This window comes from Nyctibius grandis, chromosome 2 (genome assembly GCF_013368605.1).
Source record: "Nyctibius grandis isolate bNycGra1 chromosome 2, bNycGra1.pri, whole genome shotgun sequence".
Taxonomy (NCBI): Eukaryota; Metazoa; Chordata; class Aves; order Nyctibiiformes; family Nyctibiidae; genus Nyctibius; species Nyctibius grandis.
Genome location: NC_090659.1, coordinates 35,331,922 through 35,351,209, shown reverse-complemented (window position 1 = coordinate 35,351,209; position 19,288 = coordinate 35,331,922). Strand labels below are relative to the sequence as shown.

General features: G+C 44.3%; 1 protein-coding gene across 1 annotated transcript; it reads right to left on the bottom strand.

Annotated features, from left to right (window-relative positions):
• Positions 1-10,381: 10,381 nt before the first annotated feature.
• On the bottom strand, positions 10,382-14,683 carry KLHL34 (kelch like family member 34). The gene is given in 1 exon segment (XM_068424605.1): positions 10,382-14,683. A coding segment is annotated over 1 exon segment (1,785 nt). The 5' UTR covers positions 14,088-14,683; the 3' UTR covers positions 10,382-12,302.
• Positions 14,684-19,288: the final 4,605 nt, after the last annotated feature.

Sequence of the window (19,288 nt, the reverse complement as noted above, 5' to 3'; positions counted from 1 at the left end):
CTGACCTCGGTGCCAGGCAAGGTGATGGAACAGATCATCCTGAGTGCCATTACACGGCACATGAAGGACAATCGGGGCATCGGGGCCAGCCAACATGGATTCATGAAAGGCAGGTCCTGCTCGACCAACCTGGCCTCCTTCTATGACCAAGTGACCCGCTTAGTAGATGAGGGCAGGGCTGTGGATGTAGTCTATCTAGACTTCAGTAAGGCATTCGACACTGTCTCCCACAGCATCCTCCTGGACAAACTGGCTGCCCGGGGCTTGGATGGGTGGACTCTTCAATGGGTTAAAAACTGGCTGGATGGTCGAGCCCAGAGAGTGGTGGTGAATGGGGCAAAGTCCAGCTGGCGGCCGGTCACTAGCGGTGTTCCCCAGGGCTCAGTTCTGGGGCAGGTGCTGTTCAATATCTTTATAGATGATCTAGACATAGGGATTGAGTGCACCCTCAGTAAATTTGCAGATGACACCAAGCTGGGTGGCAGTGTCGATCTGCTGGAGGGTAGGAAGGCCCTTCAGAGGGATTTGGACAGGTTAGATATATGGGCCGAGACCAATGGCATGAGGTTCAACAAGAACAAGTGCCAGGTCTTACACTTCGGCCACAACAACCCCATGCAGCTCTACAGGCTGGGGGAAGAGTGGTTAGAAAGCGGCCCGGTGGAAAGAGACCTGGGGGTGCTGATCGACAGCCGGCTAAACATGAGCCAGCAGTGTGCCCAGGTGGCCAAGAAGGCCAATGGCATCCTGGCCTCTATTAGGAATAGTGTAGCCAGCCAGTCTAGGGAAGTGATCGTCCCTCTCTACTCGGCACTGGTGAGGCCTCACCTTGAGTACTGTGTTCAGTTCTGGGCCCCGCACTTCAAGAAAGATGTTGAGGTGTTGGAGCGAGTCCAGAGGAGGGCGACCAAGCTGGTGAAGGGTCTGGAGGGTCTGACCTACGAGGAACGGCTGAGGGAGCTGGGGTTGTTTAGCCTGGAGAAGAGGAGGCTCCGAGGTGACCTTATTGCAGCCTACAACTACCTGAAGGGAGGTTGTAGTGAAGTGGGAGTTGGCATCTTCTCCCGGGCAACTAGCGATAGGACAAGAGGGCACAGCCTCAAGCTTCGACAGGGGAGGTTCAGGTTGGACATTGGGAAGAATTTCTTTACAGAAAGGGTTATTAGACATTGGAATGGGCTGCCCAGGGAGGTGGTGGAGTCACCATCTCTGGATGTGTTTAAGAAAAGACTGGACATGGCACTTAGTGCCATGGTCTAGTTGACAGGGTGGTGTAAGGGCAACGGTTGGACTCGATGATCCCAGAGGTCTCTTCCAACCTGGTTGATTCTGTGATTCTGTGATTCTGTGAATGGTCCACAGTTGTGCTGAGCACTTGCTTGGCTGGTCATCAGGCGACAGATGAGGGAGCTAGATGACAATCCCAACAAATGACACTTTGTGTCTGCTCAGCTGTTGCCCTCGACCTTTCTTGCTCCGCAGGCAGATCAAATGGATCCTCTCTGGCTGCCAGCGCATGGCTCTGAGCAGACACAGATGAGAAGGGAGAACTGGTTTTTCTCCTCTCGTTTGTATTTCAAACTCAGGTAAGATCACACCTCACCGCCCCTGGGACAGCAGCCCCCTCTTCGTCCTCTTTTTGCACTCTCTTAGGAAGCTTCCACTGAAGATCAAATCAGCGCCTGGGGATTATTACGTGAAGATTTTCTAAGCCCATAAATCTTTGCCTGGCAGGCACTAAGACAACCAAAATATCATGATTAGTCACTGGTTTGATTTGACATGCATTTCTGGGCTCTTTGCTTCACATGACACCGCCATAACTCACAGCTACCAGAATAGCCACAGGCGCATCCCCTCATCCCCCTTGCCCGGGAGCTGACCCCAGGCAGGCAAGCAGAGGGACCAGAGACTGGGTGGACGGACGGAGGAGCTTCCACCGACAGCCAAAGCAGCTGACTTGGAATGACCTGGCTGGAAATCACAAGGGTGACACATTCGCAAAAAGTGGTGACAAAAATAGATTCCCCCAGTTTGGCCATAATAAACATAATAAATCTGTTTGTAGAGGAGGCTTTGCATGATTGTGCTCTCGGTTACCAGTTGGGAACAAACTCAGAGCCCCCAGGGATGGGCCAGAGCTGACTTGCTCAGCTTTCTCACTTTAAGTTTGTCCCAATTAGAAGCATGTATATGGGATTATCCCTGATTTTCACCCGGGCCCTTCAGGGTCTAATTTCTACCAGGAATAGTAGCTCTGGGCGGGCTACACATTCTGACCTCGTGAAGCTCGCTTTTATTTTTCTTTTTTTTTCCTGCATTAACTCTGGGTGGAGGGGTTTAGGTATCTCCCCCCTGACACCTTTCTTTCCAGGTCAAACATGCTCAGGACTTGCAAAACGACAGGGCAGGCAAATGCCTCAGAGCTGTTCCCATTGGGGGCAAAGGTAGAAGTCCCCTGTCCGCAGTCCCTCTGAGGCCCACACTGAGCAGCGGCTACCTGTCCGAGGAGGTGAGCCCTGAGGAGCACCAGCCGTGTAGACCTCCAGGCACCAGCAGCACAAGCCCCCCAGCCTGGCGTTTGAACCCACACAGGCCATGCTGCCTTCTAGGCTCATTAAAGGCACTTGTCATTCAAGGTGGAACCTCAGGATTGAACCCAAACATTGTTCTTCTCCATGGTGGGGACCTTTGGTGTTTCAGGAAGCCATGGGTTTTCAATGGCAAGCCTGGACCTGGTGGCTGGTTGCTGGTCAAGGCTCTAGATCACCCTGGCAAAGTAAATTCAGATGGCATGGAGTCAAAGCACTGGCTCGCTTCTTCAGCAGACTGTCCCTGTTCTAATCCCCTGAGGGTACAACGTGGTGATGCTGCTGGGGAAAAGAGACCCAAGGAAAGATCTTTTTTGCCTTGCATAACAAGGAATAAGAGAAAGAGCGAAACAGATGTAAAATACTCCCTTGTCAGATTGAGGTGGCTTTTTTCCCTTTGCCCTTTAGCAAATCACTCCCATTCCCCAGCTGTCAGACTGGAGGATTTCAGTGTTCAGAGATATGAACTGATAGAGGGATCCCAAATATCTGATCTCGTTGCTGCATGGACTTTTTAAGAAAGCACAAAAATCAAGACCACGGGGGATTTTAGCCAATCTTTAAGTATTCAGCTACTGAATGTTTTGCCCTTCAACACATTAGATGTTTTAACAAGAAAGAAATCGACAAGCAGAAATGCATCTCATTTCTGTTTTTCTACAAGTCCTGGACACCCATACAGTGATGAACCCAGCTCTCCAAGCAGGGTAGCACATGATGGGAGGATTTAGGGAGCTCTGTACAGATGCACAACACCTTCATCAATAAAAAGCCTCTAACTCTTCTTCACTTCCATATCTCTTTTAAAAAAATGAACACTTTAAGAACATCCACCCCCTAAAAAGGGCAAAGGAATAAACTTATGAGAGATACAGCTAGATTAGTTGCTGACTGCAAAATTCTTTGGTTGTGTAAAGATCTATAAAAATGCAAGCACTTTTTGTGATGGGGTGTGGAGATTTGGGTCTCTGGAGTTCTTGCTTGAGCCTGAGGTGAGTAGTTGCTGTACTGCATGGTATGGGCTTGAATGGGAGTTTGCCTCGGGTGGCTCCTGGTGGACTAGAAATGTGACTTCTAAACACAAGCTGTCCTCCCTGTTGGTTCTTGATAAAAAACCCTCAAAACACCTGAGGAGACTGAGGTTCACTACTTATGGGTACTTTAGCATGCGCTGAACTTTCAGCCAGTGGAGATGGCTATGTCTTGGTGCAGAGTCAGTCACAGGATAAAAGTAATGCTTGAAACCAAACAGCTGTAGCCTTCCTACAAGAGCTTTCATAAAAGCATCCTGAGGACACAGGCACATTGGGCCAGGAAAACATACACCACTGTGTAAGCCAAGACTGGGTGAGAGGGTCCCAAAGGCTCTGGAGACAACTGGGCAGCTGGGCGCAGGCGGTGGCTGGCTGTTGTGTGTACAGGTGTGTCGGTGTGTGAGGGGCAGTAGGGATGGAGCTGCCACCCCGCTGGCTGGCTGCTCCCCCAGGGCTGCCCTGACTTCTCCTGGTCACCACTCAGCTAGTCCTGTCAGTTCGCGGGCACTTCCCAAGTTTGTTTGGAGTCATCAAACAGTTTCTTCTGGGGGAAACAGTGTGTGAGAGGTTGAAATGTTTTGATGCTTTCTAAAAGAAGCATTTCAAATGCTCCTATCAGAGTAACATTTCATCCCCGGCCTTTGCTTGATTCTGTTTTTAGAGAAGCAAAATCTTTTTTGTTTTTTCCTGTAAAATGCTCCCACTCCTAGTTAGAACAAATATTTTAAAACCTATAGTAAATAAATAAATAAACCTATAACGCAAACAGCTCTGGTTTGGTTTGCCGCACTGCTGGGTAGGCTGTCATGAATGTGCTCTTACGTCCAGTCCGTAGTCTGCCGCTGAACCTTCAGGAAATAGTAGAGTAAAAAAAACATCACAAGTGACAGTATTACTCACTATTGAACAACACTCTTGAGTATCAAAAATAAGAGACAAAAAGAAGTGGATTTTTCTATGAAGGAAAACGACACATCATTCCAAGGCCATCACCATAAACAATCTTGCGTGCTGTATCAGCACTCTCGGGCCAAGATCCGATCCCTGATCACCTTCCTCAGCAGGATGCTTCCAGGGCTCCCTTTCCTTGCAATAACAAAGTCACCAGCATATTTAACTGCAATACTAGAGGTGTGATTCCTGACAGTAGGTCACTGTAATATTACTATACCTTGCACTATTCATCTTTTTTTTCTTCCTTCTGTGTGACTCAAGACTTTACATTCTTGAAAGCTTTTCTCCCTTTCTCCTGAAGACAGTAGCGAGAAGGAGCAGTTACAATTGCAGCACTTTTTTTCTGGAAGTTAGCAGGTGTGAAAAGTTCTCCTTATGGTCCAGTTAAACCTGTTAAACGTTTTGCGAAGGTTTTTGACAACTCTTCATATAATAACATTAATGATACAGTGTTCCTTTCTCTGTTTTTTCCTTTTTTTTTTTTCCTTTTTCTCATTACAGTTGAAACTATAGAGGAAAAAACAGCAGACTCCTTGCAAGATTTGTACAGAGCCTTGGAGCAGGCCAGCCTGTCTCCTTTAGGAGAACACCGGATTTCCACTAAGCTGGAGTATAAGAAATCTTTTATAAAGAGATGTAGCGATCCAGTAGTCAATGAAAAACTGCACCAGCTGCGAATTCTGAAAAGCACTTTAAAGGTGAGATAAAAGAGGGAGGAAAAATCCTCCCCCAGGGTTGGAGCGGACTGTATTGTATTCGGAGATTAATTGTGCGCAGCTGGAGTCCAGGCTGAACCTAGTGTGTGAAACAAGCACGGGAGACGTGGGGAAACGCTGTTTGCAAAGCAGATAAAACGTGCCTTGGGAGAGCGGTCAAAGTGAGGGGATCAGTTTTTATTTCTGCGCAGATAAAATCTCAGTCTGCTGCTCCTCCTCTAGCAAGTTTAACAGAATTTGACACCAAATTATCAGAGGAGACCTTAATCCCCTTTTTGTCCCTGAACATTTTCATTTACCAAAACGCATTCAGCCTGTAATTGCCGAAGTTAAGCAAAGCCAGCCTTTTGGAAGGGACCAGTGCCTTGTACAACACTTGATTATTTTCTGATTGCTGAGCTTGTCCAGGAGGAAACTGTGTGCTTGCTTTCTGCATAAGCTGATAGGATCATTGTATTTAATCAGTAGGATTGGTTAAATAAATAGTAGTAGTGATAGATTGGAAGATTTTTATGGTTATTCCGTGTACCACAGCTCATTTAGCCTCCCTGTCAGCTTCTGTGTTTGTTACAGCAGCTTCAATTCTATCCTGATAGAGATTTCAGCAAACAATATGCTAGATTTCCCCAGGGACCCTGTTTAACTATATTAAATTACCACATTTTAAGTCACTAGCTAATTGTACAGTGGGTTTTGTAACAGCTTTCATCAGAGGACTTTATCAATATTAATTAATTTAGTTTTCCGTCACCTAGAGAAGCATTTAAGCAATATTATTTTCATGCTGTGGGGCTCCCATCCTGAAAAAATCTTACTCATTATTAACTTTCTGCACTATAGCATCTCAATGAAGTCAACTACTACTTGTAGTATTATCTGGGTATATGAGTCTTTACAGGATTGGAGGCTGTCAGAAGACGTCAAGATACACGGGCTTTCCACATGACTTCTACAAGCGTGAGAAACTGAAACAAAATCACAGTACTCTCAGACATGTCGGGGTGGCAGGAGGTTCATGCTATATCTGTGCTTTTGCACCATGGCAGAATCACTCATACCAAAACTGTGGTTCAGTATCAGCAGCTTGCTGCCGTGCTCAATTGTCTGTCTTGTTAGCATCTATTGATACCTGAGCTATGTTATGCCAGCAGCTTCCTTCAAATGGAATTGCTTTCCTCCAGGGAATTCCAAAACGAGCTCATCCCCTTGTTCCAGCAGATGCCCCTTTTCATGCTTTTCTGGGACTTCATTCTTTGGACCAAGCAGACACAATTTGTTTATTTTCTGTCCATGAGCCATATTTCCTAAACCTGTCAGCATTCTTGTTTGGACCTTGATAAATCATTCTTAAAGTACATGACACCAATAAACGACAACGCAATGGCAGCAAGTACCAAAGACAGCCAACTGCTGTTTCTTGCACACGGCAACAGTCTAGAGTGGCACGTGCCTGCTTCGCAATGGCATCATGGTAACTCATGATGAGTTTCTAGCTCCATTCTAGCCCAAAGCTCCACCTCTGCCATACTACTGGTAGTTATATGTACCAGTAGCTGCTGCTGTTACTTAGTTAGTTATTTTTGCTTTTATCAGTATCTTTGATTTCTCCTTCCTGAATGCAGCCACTTGCGCTGGCCTGTTGAAGTTACTGTTCTGAACTCTCCTTGAAGTTATCCAAATTATTAGTAACCTGAGACAGCCCTCCAAATTGCTTCTAGCTCTTGTTGTCCATAGACTCTCTGTCCCATCTTCTAAAAGTCCTTAATGAAAGACCCCTCTGCTCTCTTTCCTGTGATACAACCACAAAACCATTCTGCCAGCAAGTATGAGCTACGTGGCTGGTAGCGCAGAGGTGTGGGTACCAGCTACGATCTGTGAGAAGCAGGTTATGGTAGTTCAAGCAGAGATATGGTAATCAGGAGTTCCCATGGTTTCATTTCCACTGGTCCTTCTCAGCTTTCGCCTCCGTTTCTGAAAATGAGTATTCTATCAGAAAGCGTTAACTAACTGCTGTTTGCAAAGCATGAAAAATACCTCTCAGCCTACTGCTTATTGATGGTATCTCTGACCCTTCTGATCCTCTCCCACCAACATGCGCTGACACAGCTTAGTATTTCCCTTTAACATGCTCCCCAGAAAGATTTAACATACTCATAGTATGGACATGGAAAATGTGAGTTATCAATGAGGAGTGTGAAACCCGTCTGGCAGGGAGGATAGAGCCGAGGTTGCTGGTGACCATACGATACCTACGCAGAGGAGTAGTGCTGGAAACCTGCGTGTTAGCTGTGTTTCCAAGGCTTAAGCCTGTTGCATCCAGCTTCCACTGCTTGCAACAACCATGAGTGGTTGCGAGTACATTTGAGCCTTACTCTGACCCGTACTGGCTGCCTGTCATCTCTTGATAAACTAATCACTGGCCAGTGATTTATGATACAGCCACATCCCCTGCCTCCATGATGGGTAAGGAGGTACCAGAAGCTGTGTTAGATTTTACCCATTTCTGCCTTCTCTTTGCCACTGCACTGGTAGGAGGAGGTTGCAGCCAGCCAGCCCATCGCATACACTGGATCTTTAGGGAAGATGAGTTATCACTAACAAGGGGGTCCTTGCACAAGCCTTTGCAATGTAGCGCTCAGATGTCCCCATGACAAGCCTAGTAAAAAAGGCTTAGCTCTGCTGGCGGGCGAGAGGCCATCTGTCTGCATCCCACGCACCCACGCAGTGTTTCTTATGCTGATCAAGAAGAGCAAACAGATGGCACTTCGTCATGTGAAACCCATCTTGAGAAATGCAAGCAGCTAATAGTAAACAGTACAGGGCCTTGCTTTTTTGTGAGCTGAACAAGGGGCGAGGAGGGGGAATAGGGGGACTATTTCTGAGGATGCTGGACAAGGCGAGGGAAGCCCTAGCCCCGCAGGGTGATGCGTGACACCCTGTAGGAAGGGCTCCTGTTTGCAAGTGCTCGTATAGCAGTTAGAAAGTCCCCCTGCTTTTAGGGGCTCCGTGGCTTGCCTTTGCTCCCCCTATTCTCTCCTTCCACCCGTGTGATTGATTTTGCCAGTGACTCATCACTCACATTGACTCTTTGCTTGTTCCTTTTCTCTCGCAGGCCAGGGAAGGAGAAGTAGCCATTATAGATAAAGTTCTGGATAATCCAGCTTTGATGTCTAGAGACTTTCAAGAATGGAAACAAATGTACCTTGATCTCTTCATGGACATCTATCAAAGCAGCACCCCGAGGGACTCTGTTAATGGCTCGTCTGAGGTTGATGCACTTATAGCCTCCTTAGCACACACTCACTCTTACATTGAAACGCATGTATAGAGGTCTCTCTTTTTGTCCATTTGCTATACTCCAGCCCTTTACTTAAGTGCATAAAGTAGTTTTTATATCAATATGTGGGAGCTCTAGTAAACCATATTTTAATGTTACTCAGCTATGTGAAGTACACCTTCAATGGTCAACGATACCATGTCTTTAATGAGAATTTGTATATTTTATATGCTACCAGCGCTCGGCTTGTGTTTACCTTCTGTGAAATAGCTAACATGATCTTTAGCTATTAAAGTATTTAAAAGCATTTTTGGAAGACTATGGCCTTCATGCAGGAAGTTTCACAAGCTAAAGGTTTTGCTATTGAAGGTCACTTTTACAATGATATTTCATATCATATAATTCCAGTATTGCATTGCATTTTTGGAATGCAGGTACTATTTTGGTGGTGGAAGAAAACCAATTTTTATATTTAATGAGAAACTCTAGGAGTTTTCTTAAGTAACAGGGAAAAAGTGTGATGCAGTGGTTGTGTTTCAGTTTTGTCAAACACACAAAAGGGTGAAAATCAGCAGACAGATATGACTAATGTGAATTTAAGTATCAAAAGGTTAGGTCTTATTTCTTGTGCTTTTTAAAAGCCTGTTGCTAAGGTTTACCATCAGTGCAAAGGGATGCTGGTTTGTATTCTACTTCAGACCAAATTATGTGTTATTTGTCTCTTAATCACATTTGGTTGATTTTTTTAAAAATTAGTCATGGTACTGTCGTTTACGCTGCTTTTGTACTGAAGGTACCAGTATAATGTGCAGATTTTGCAAAGGAGAAAATGTAGACTTTAAACATCTTTGAGAGCAGCGTTTCTCTTGCCCAGAAAAGCAGCAGTGGAAGAGGTTCCCAACAGAATGCTCCAAATCTGAGACGCTTTGAAAATTTCCACAATAGAAAAGAAATGAATAGGATTTTTCAAGTAGTCTCCTATGAGTTGTCTGAACTGTGAAATTTGGCCGTATTGTATGCGGGGAAAATGTGTGATGGGAGCAGAGCTGAGCACAGAACCTGAAAAATAACAGAGGAGTAAAAAAGCCTCTGGTTTGCTTTTGAAGGGGAAGGGATGTCTCTGGGTTCTGCTGAGTTCACAAGCCAATTAACATGTTTTAAACTTCCATGTGGTTTGAGATGTGCTGGAGACAACCCAGTGCACGTGAGTAGGAATAGCTCCTTAGAGTTAGGCACATGCCTGGAATAGGAAAGTGGAAGGGAAATCTTAAATCACGAATTTACTTTTTATGGGCTTGTTTTCAAAAAGTTATCAGAGCATGACAAAATATTTCTGCTGCTTTCAGTATTCTGCTGCATAAGTTAGGACTCGCAACATGATTTAATAATGCTCATGTAAAAGGGAAAAGCTTCCTTTATACTTTTCACAGCGAGTTGTACTCTTAACCAACTTTAGACTATCGCCTGTACAGCTCAGTGAATGTACTTTAAACTTTATGAGCTCTGATATTTCCTGGCAATTATATCCATGAAGGAATGAAGGAAGCAATGGACAGATTTATGTTCTCTCTTCTTCTTTCTTTTTATTCCTCTCTCTTGCCCCCCCTTTTCTGTCTCCCCTTTCTCTCTTTTTCTCTTTCTTTTTCTTTTTCTTTTTTTTTTTTTTCTTTTTCTTTTTCTTTTTCTTTTTCTTTTTCTTTTTCTTTTTCTTTTTCTTTTTCTTTTTCTTTTTCTTTTTCTTTTTCTTTTTCTTTTTCTTTTTCTTTTTCTTTTTCTTTTTCTTTTTCTCCCCCTCTTTCTCCCCCTCTTTCTCCCCCTCTTTCTCCCCCTCTTTCTCACTTTGTTGTTATTTTATTGCATTTGGATTGCAAATGTTTTGCAGATTTTGCACAATTGTACAGAAGAGTGGCCTTTCTGTAGCCCATTTTCAGTAATCCTATATTCAAGTCGATATGGATGACAAATCATGTATTAACGTTTGTATAGAATTCTGGATCCAGTGTAATATTTGTACCATTAGAAGAATATTGTTTGTATAAACTGGACATTTATCTACTGCGTGGGTACTCACTTATATATTAAATTTGTGAGGTTTTTGTAAATTTCTCTTAAAAAATGCTTGACTTGAAATGGATTATGCTATTGTTCCAAGCATTTAGATTCTCTTGCTATTGTTTTACTGGACCAAAAGTAAATATATTCATATAAAAAAACCTCTTTATATCTGATGGATGTATATGCACATTGTGTAGTTGATTCCTTGTCAAAACCAAGGCAGTTCAGAAGAGTTAGATCTGTTGCTATGCAACAGCTGTTCTGCCTGCACTTTACATTAGTAAAGTCAGCTTGATTGCTTTAAAGGTGAAAATTAAACACTACAGTTTTTTAAGCTAGTCTAGTGACAAAGAACATGTGTCCTCCTCATTGTGCTGCCTTCTTTTAAGACTATTAAATGTTCTTCTATATATATTTTTATTGTATTAACTCTCAGCCTAGAAAGGGAACACTGTAAAATGAAGTACAATAAAATTTAGCTTTTAAACGAACATTTTTGACTTGAGATTCAATTTACTCCATACCAAAGTGATTCTGCAGCATCTGACCTTTTTACCTGCATTTCACAGATCCACATACCTTGAAGTACCCCCATAATCTGTGCCTTTGAACTCTGCCAACATGGCCAAAAAGAAGTAAGACTATTGCTGTTTCGGATGTAGGCAGACACTGAATAAAGACTTCTGAAAACCTTCAGTTACCTCCCTCTCCCCCTTCGTAGTCTTTGATGAACATAAACCTTTTTTGACTTCGGGCGTCTCTCGTGTACTAGTTCAACAGCTATGAACAATTTTACCATTATGAGCAGGTACGATAAAGCAGCGTATGCTACCGAGGTGAGTATCGAGGCATTAGTTACAGCAACTCCTGTAACATGTTTCTTAGAGTCTAATAGTAAGTATACCCATTCAGCTCTGGCCGTCTAAACTAACACAAGGTTCAGACACAAAACAGATGTCCTGTACCGGTAGTGTGTGTCTTTAAAATAATGCACAATAAGCATCTGAAAGGCATGCTACAACAAAGGCCGCTCAGAGAGAAATGGCTTCTATCAAACAGTCACTGTTTTAACTTATGGCGATAACTGAGTCTACATATCAAAAAATCCATGTTTTCTGTCCAGTAATTTCATGCTGATTAGCTAAGGCATTCTTGCCTAGGATGTAGCATATCAAATAATAGCTTTTCCTTGGCAGTACTTATTATTAGTTCTCATAGGCATCAATTTTCTAGTCTTTATACAGCTCACTTTCATTTTGCTTAGCCATAGCATAAAAATTCAATAGCACTTACCAGCTGGGAAAATTACCTCTGATTAAGAAAACAGAAAAGACGGATTGTGTTTTGTAACCTTTGAAAAATCTGACTTGCAACACCTATTAATTGCTATCTAGGTATTATTCTTCAAAAGTCAAGGATTACGATCCTTGCTCGTCGCCTCTAAATGTGCTACTTGCTACATCCTTTCTCAGCGAGATCGGCTTCCAGCTGTATAAATCCCAGCACCTTTTCCCATGCTGGAGATGGACTTCCCTGCCTGTTCCCACCAAGCGTATGGCTTATCAAAGCAAAACCTCCACTCTGTCACGTTCAGTGCCATTGCAACGTTCTTTTTCTTCTCCAGGACTACTCTGCTGGCTCATCTCTGGGGATGATGACTCCACAGCACGTAAGCTCAGCAGTTTGGCGGCCTCTTCTGCTGGCTGTTGCTGTCCTGCTCATCGGCCAGTTCAGAGAGTTGCAGCACCGCGCACTGCAGCCCACACCAAGGCACGGGGGCTTTGCAGATCTTTTCCCAGCCATCATTGTCGATGTCGTAGCCAACCACGTCTTGCGTGGGGACTTCCCGTGAGTTTTGCCATTTCTTTCCCCCGATAAGAAGAGCCGTTTCCTCTACCACTGCCAGGCCATAGCAAAATCGATCATAGATCAGCGGCCTTAACTGAGTCCATTGGTTTTGATCAGGGTCGTATCTTTCTATTTCAGAGAATGATTCATATAATCCTGAAAAGGTGAATATGGCTTCTCTGATTGTTGCCATCTGATGCCCAAACCGAGCAATGCTCATGGGAGCTTGTTTCATCCACTGCCCTTCAAGTGAGCTCAGAGAATATACGTCCTTGCTTGTGTTGGCTGGGTCTGAGTACTTGCCACCTGAGATGTATATAGTATTCTTGCAGATGGCACTGGCATGGCCATGTATCTTGCATGGCAATTCCCTGGCCTTCGTCCATCTGTCCCTGCTGATGTTGTAGACTTCCACAGACGAATGCAGCGACCCATCCTCACCCCTTCCACCAATGGCAAAGATATCCTTGCCTAGGACACAACAAGAGAACTGGCATCTCTTTTCCAGCATGCCAATGATCTGGGTCCACATGTTAAATCTCGGATCGTAATGATGGACCTTGTTCGTAAACAATAACATCTCGGTTTTAGCGTCACCCAGGGCACCACTTTCTATTTCCCCACCCAAGACGTAGAGGAAGTTCCCCACCACACACACGCTGTGGTTCTGCACCCTGTCCCGCACCTGCGTGAGAGCTCGCCATTTGTGATTGTAAACGTCGAAGGCCACCACATCAGTGACAAGCCCCTCGCTTGCTGTCCCTCCCCCCAGCAGAATGATCCGAGTTTTCTGGTTCCTCAGAGTGGTGGACTTATCCTGCAGGACAGGCTGTTTGAAAACAGTGGTATGGTAATTAATTGCTTTAATGATTAAGCACTTAATACCTGCAGAGAGGGGCACTTCTGACTATGTGTAGGTTTTTCTCAGCTCTTCCATCGGGATGAGGCCATATCTTATGTGCTCTAAAAGGCTGCTTGTGTGAGCCAGCCTGGATTTATCCTGCTTCAGCCACAGCAGCACAAGATTCAGCAGGTGGGTTTCTTTCACCATGGGGAGATCTGGTGATTCAACCACTCCTAGCAAAGACACGAAGTTCAGCTCAAGCAGTCCTGACAAATCCAAGTCCAGCAGCTTCCAGAGATTATTGACAATGTATTTTTCTGTTGCTGCTAGGGCGTCCAGCAGGTAGAACTTCCTGGCCACACTGGCAGAGAAGCAGCAGTTTTCCAAGGCAAGATTGTTAACTAAATACTGGTTACACAAGCCAATAGCATCAGTCACTTGCAAGTAGCTTGCGGCTTCCAAGGTATCTTTCAGGCTTTCAAAGGAAAGGGGCAACAAGGAAGTGTAAATGAAATCCAGGATGTGCTGGAGACCAGCAGGTGAGACAGCTTGCAGGTGAATTACACTGGCTTTAGACTCTTTGGTATAACTTTTGAACATGGCTCAGAAATAGTTGCTGCAGCATGCCAACAAGGACTTGTGTGCAGGAAACTCATTTTCCTTCACTTTCAGCACAATATCACACAGAATGCCCTCTGATCTCAGGGTCTGGTACTGGGCGAGCACAGCGGTGCAGTGTGCTTTGCAGTAGGAAAGGAAATAGCTCATGGTAGGCAATGCAATGCTTTCCCCTTGAGTTATTAAAACTAAAATGCAATTAGATATTGAAACAGCTGCCCTACTCAACAGTCATTGCTTGAATGCCCAGCAGACCTCCAGCTGTTAGAGAAAAGCCCAAACAAAAAAAAACAAATCAGTCTCTTGCCTGGCTTGGGGGGAGGGGGCAGTTAGTAGATTTGTAGTGAATTCAGTGCATTCCTTTATAGAAAAAACAGCTGAATGTCGTAACAGCTGTAGGATGCTTACTTTTCTTGCCTCCGTCGCTTGTGCGAGGATGAACGTGCAGTTGCAGTCGGCAACGGCGTTGCAGTCGGCCGTTGCAGTTGGCAACGGCGGCAGCGGCAGCGGTGGCAGTGGCGGCGGCAGCGGCGGCAGCGACTGAGGTTAGTGCGGGGATAGATCGGGCCGTAGCGGGCGAGCGGTTTCCGTGCGGTTTCCGTGCTCCGGGCCCCCCCAAGCAGCAGCCCGAGACCTGCCTGGACCCGGAAGTTCCCGGCAACAAATCAGGAGAGGAGGGGGCGTAGCACCACCCCCTGTGATCGGGTGATAAAGAGCCTCTGGGAGGGCAGGGACTAGTCCCTGCCGGAGGGGAGTGGGGGAGTCAGCAGTGACTGTGTGAGTCAGCAGTGACTGGGTGTGTCCCGGGGCGGAGGAGGGCACAGCCCCAGGGGCGTGGTAGTTTGCGCAGCAGTTCTCGCAGGCAGGGCGGCGAGCAGGGTAGGCGGGCAGGCAGGCATGGTTTCCACTTGGCGGGGCCCTAAGTCCCTTGCGGGTGCCAGAAAAGACATGGCAACCCAAACGGACCTGCCACGGAAGCATGCGGAGGTGCAGGTGGCAGGCTGCAGGGAGTGCCAGAGCCTGGCCCTGGCACTCGAGGGTAACGGAGGTTACTCGAGGTAACTCCCGGGCAACTAGCGATAGGACAAGAGGGCACAGCCTCAAGCTTCGACAGGGGAGGTTCAGGTTGGACATCAGGAAGAATTTCTTTACAGAAAGGGTTATTAGACATTGGAATGGGCTGCCCAGGGAGGTGGTGGAGTCACCATCTCTGGATGTGTTTAAGAAAAGACTGGACATGGCACTTAGTGCCATGGTCTAGTTGACAGGGTGGTGTAAGGGCAATGGTTGGACTCGATGATCCCAGAGGTCTCTTCCAACCTGGTTGATTCTGTGATTCTGTGATTCTGTGAATTAGCATGGACCACACAAACCATGCATCCACGGGCTTCGTAATGCCAAAAAATGAATCCATGGCATTCAACTACTGCAGAGAAGTCTCCCCACCGCTAGTAAATTTGGGAATTAGATAGACATCATGTCTTTTAAGCTGTGCAAAAACAGGACAGTTGCCCAGCTACTTTCCTTCATACTTCTTGTACACTCATTTTTATACATGGCAGAGAGAGATTTTAGACTGAACTCTGAAGCCTTTTTCAACATCAAGCCTATGGCTTTTCCCTGTGTTTATTTTTACTCAGCTGACCTTCCGTTGACTTTAGTTTTAACCCAGTAAACTGGACTGAGCCAAGTTTTGGGAGGAGCTTGGGATATGCCTCAGAACAGGGACTTCCGGTTTTCCCTCCTCTTCTGCTCCTCCAGGGTAACTGGCAGCAGCACCACACAGACCCTTTACCTCTTGTCACCCCACAGCAATGATCAGTACAAGCTAAAAAAGGCAAACAGTGAGGCTATATTTGAGAAAAGAAACTGTAAAGATGCCCATGGTCTATGGTCTGTGGAGATGACTCATTCCACAGCACAATCTAATTCCAAAACAATTACAGCAAAATCAAAATCCTCACACAAAGGAGAGGCGAAGCACGAAGTCTGGACCTCTGCTGAGCACTTGCCTCTATAAAGCTGACATTACTGCAGAGATTGCACTGCCATCTAACCGTAAAGCACAACTGCCCATTTGCCTTAAACTCCTCCATGGAAAATTAAAGGTAAAGAACAAGGAAAACAGGGCAGCAGGGTTTCAAATGTGAGTGCTTGTGCACCGAATTTGCTACAGCAGTTTAATTCAAAAAGAGAATTAGCACTCTTTTCCTCCACTGCAATTTAAAATAAATTACTCACTGACCAAAACCAATAGATTATCATATTAATTGGTAACTTTTATGTTCATTATACAGTAAGAGAAGACTACAATTTCTCTCAATACGTTCATTACTCAGATAATTATCCGAAACAATTACACAACACAATTATCCAAACAATTATCTAGGAGGGAGATTATTGTTTTAGTTGTATTGGCTAGCTGTGATTGATCAAATGAGTCACATGTTGTTCTGTCAATTCTCCATTGGGAACTACTTCTAGAGCAAATACCCACTAATTCTAACTTCAGGTGGTGTAAATATCACACATGTGAGCTCACGCTTCACTCCGTGGCAGAAAAAGTCTGAACTAACCAAAATTTAATCCAGCTAAAATGCCACTCGACCATGTATGGCACTGCCTGTACTTTCTCTTGAAGCAACATTTGCTAATAGCAAAAAGCAAGCAAGGCCAATTTCTGTGAAACGTTCAGATGAATAGTCAGGTTCCTTCTCTTGATCTGAAATTAGTGACTAATTTGGTAGCAAAACTATTTAAAAAAATCAGAGTTTTCCATGTCACTGCAGAAAATTAAGTGGTAGCTAGAATGATCTACTACAATATGGCAAATTATCAATCATGCAAAAAACATGAAGCTTTTATTTTAGATCTGACTTAATGGGATTCTTGTCTTGAGCTTCTGCTACAGTTCCAGCTTTTCTTGAGGTTTAGAAGGAGCCTAATAATTCAAAGCAAAAGCACAATCAAAGCAGTCAATTTTACCTGTGCTTGTGGGCAAAAGGAAGGGAAATGATAAACCAAGTTTCAGCATCTATTAACTCTGAGTAAAAATTTTAACAGATAAGTTGTTCTGAGTCCATACTGATTCCAATGTCATGTTTTATAATTAAAGTTTCAGGACATGCTACGAAAGCCCTAAGTAAGCATCTGTCCTGAATAGCCAAATTCTTGAGCAAGTTCACCGTCAGCTCCTCAGTATTTCTGTATCATTGCATTTCTAGCATTTTTTGGAAGTTTCAAGGGTCATTATGCCAAGGCTCACTGAGGTCTAGTATGTTCTCTGAATTACCTTAAGCAATAAGGTTTAAAAAGCCCATGAAATACATCTCATTCTATTGTTTTAAAACATCACATATTAAGAGGTTCCAGTTTGCCCATTACAAAGACTTGCCACAGCTTACCCTAATAGCACTTTCTTCAAAACATTCTTGAGCCTTATTTTCAGATGATTTTCTCTTAGTTGGACAGATTTGACAGCACAGACAGGCAACTAAGCCCTAGGGCTAAGCATGAGTGCGATATCTTAACAATATCGTATCTACAAAGAACAGCATATGAAAAGACAAGTTGCTCTGTACTCTGCAGCTTCTCGTATTTCCTCCTCTGCTTTCATAGAATTTAATTGGTGCCAAAGTGAAAGATCCCAGCATGACCTGTCTCCACTATAAGCCACTCCAGCTGTGATGGTGAGCAAATTTGTACATTCAGACACTGCTGCAAGAGAGACCTTCCTAATAAGCTGAGTTTTTGCACTGATGGAGAAAAAAAGAAGTGCTTGGTTGGAAGCAGGGAGAGCTGAGACTGCCCTTACCCCACCCTTGGAGTCAAGCAAAGCTTTAAAGCTCCAGTAAGAACCAAATGAAAACAGAATAAGGACTTGACAATTTACTCACCACAGAAGAGGTAGTACAGGTATAGGCACTAACAACTTGTGTAGGATAGGTGTACCTTATAGTTTATTAACCTAACCTGTATAGGCATTAGGATTGCAGTTCCTCACACATTTTTTCCACCTTTCTGCCCAGAATCCCGCTAGGGGTTATGGCTACTTTGGAGTCACTAGGTTTTTGGATGTGTCATGAGCAAATCTGAGGTAGTTTTAAACTACCTGCTGCTGCTGCTTATAATGAAAAGCAAGTCACACAGCCTCAGCATAATGTGTTCGCTACCCATCAGTGCAGGGCGAGCACACTTTACGAACTGTGGTGCTGCTGGATGGCCATCCCTAGTTTTCAGACCCTGGCCTCTTTTCTCTGAGTGTTGCAAAGGGGGTGATCTGATTCAAATGGATGACATGTGCCCGTCGGTAACGTGACAATATCCACAGTCATCATACACATGGCAATCTGCTCCTCTTTCTGATTTTGACTTTACAAAGCTCAATCCTTGCATGTTAAAAGAATAATTTAACCATAAAAAAATTTAAGCAATAGTTTCTCTCAGGATTTTGAGCTAAATATTAGGAAAAGAGGTTGATTACTTTTCAGTACTGCCAATGGAGGGCCATAGCATGCAGGTAAAGAGCAAGACTGAAGAAATTGTTGCAAAGACAATGTCAGTCCTTTAAAACAGTACTTCAGATGAAGCTAAGTAAAGTGAACATATGCAAAATGCCCCTCAGTGTCCCAATAGTCTTCTAAGGAAAATATGAAGCCTACTGAAAATAGTCTAGCTAGGAGAACTTTCCCAACCCTGGGTACTTTTCCACTTATCTTTAGAGTACCACACACACATAAAAATAAGCCACATGCACATCTGGCCAGAGTAACGATTCCATCCAATTAAATGTATCATTTTGAAGCTAGGAAAATAATGACCAAGCAGAAACACGTAAGCAATAGAGACAGCTTTAAAATTATATGTGCCTTCATAATGAAAACATAAATCCAAATGGTTTCCCATAACTTCCGTTTGAAACAATCGAGTATCGCCTCTGCATGCTCAGAGGAGTGCTTTCTGCAATCAGCGGAACTAGAAAGGACAGACAAAGCCAGAGGTGAAAGGCAGAGCTGGTGCATGAATATTATTCTTTTCTTCCTTTTTTGTGCACCTGAATTGGTCCAGATCCTGAGTTTGCCTACTTATTGCTTAAGGCTCCTGTCATGCTCACTCCTTTCCATCTCAGTAATAAGCAGAGTACCTGAAAAAGTCCCTCTTCCAGTAATGATACTGCAAGGATGGATAAATCAAAATTTTAACTCTTATGTAGAGGTTCTTCCCCCAGGTAGTTTGTCTCAAAGCAAGAAGTTTCAGCTTGGCACACTGGGAAGTAGTTCATTGCTAAGAAAGAAACAAGGTCTTACTGAGCTGCTATGCTGTAAGCGAAGGTAAGGTAAAACAGTCTGAAG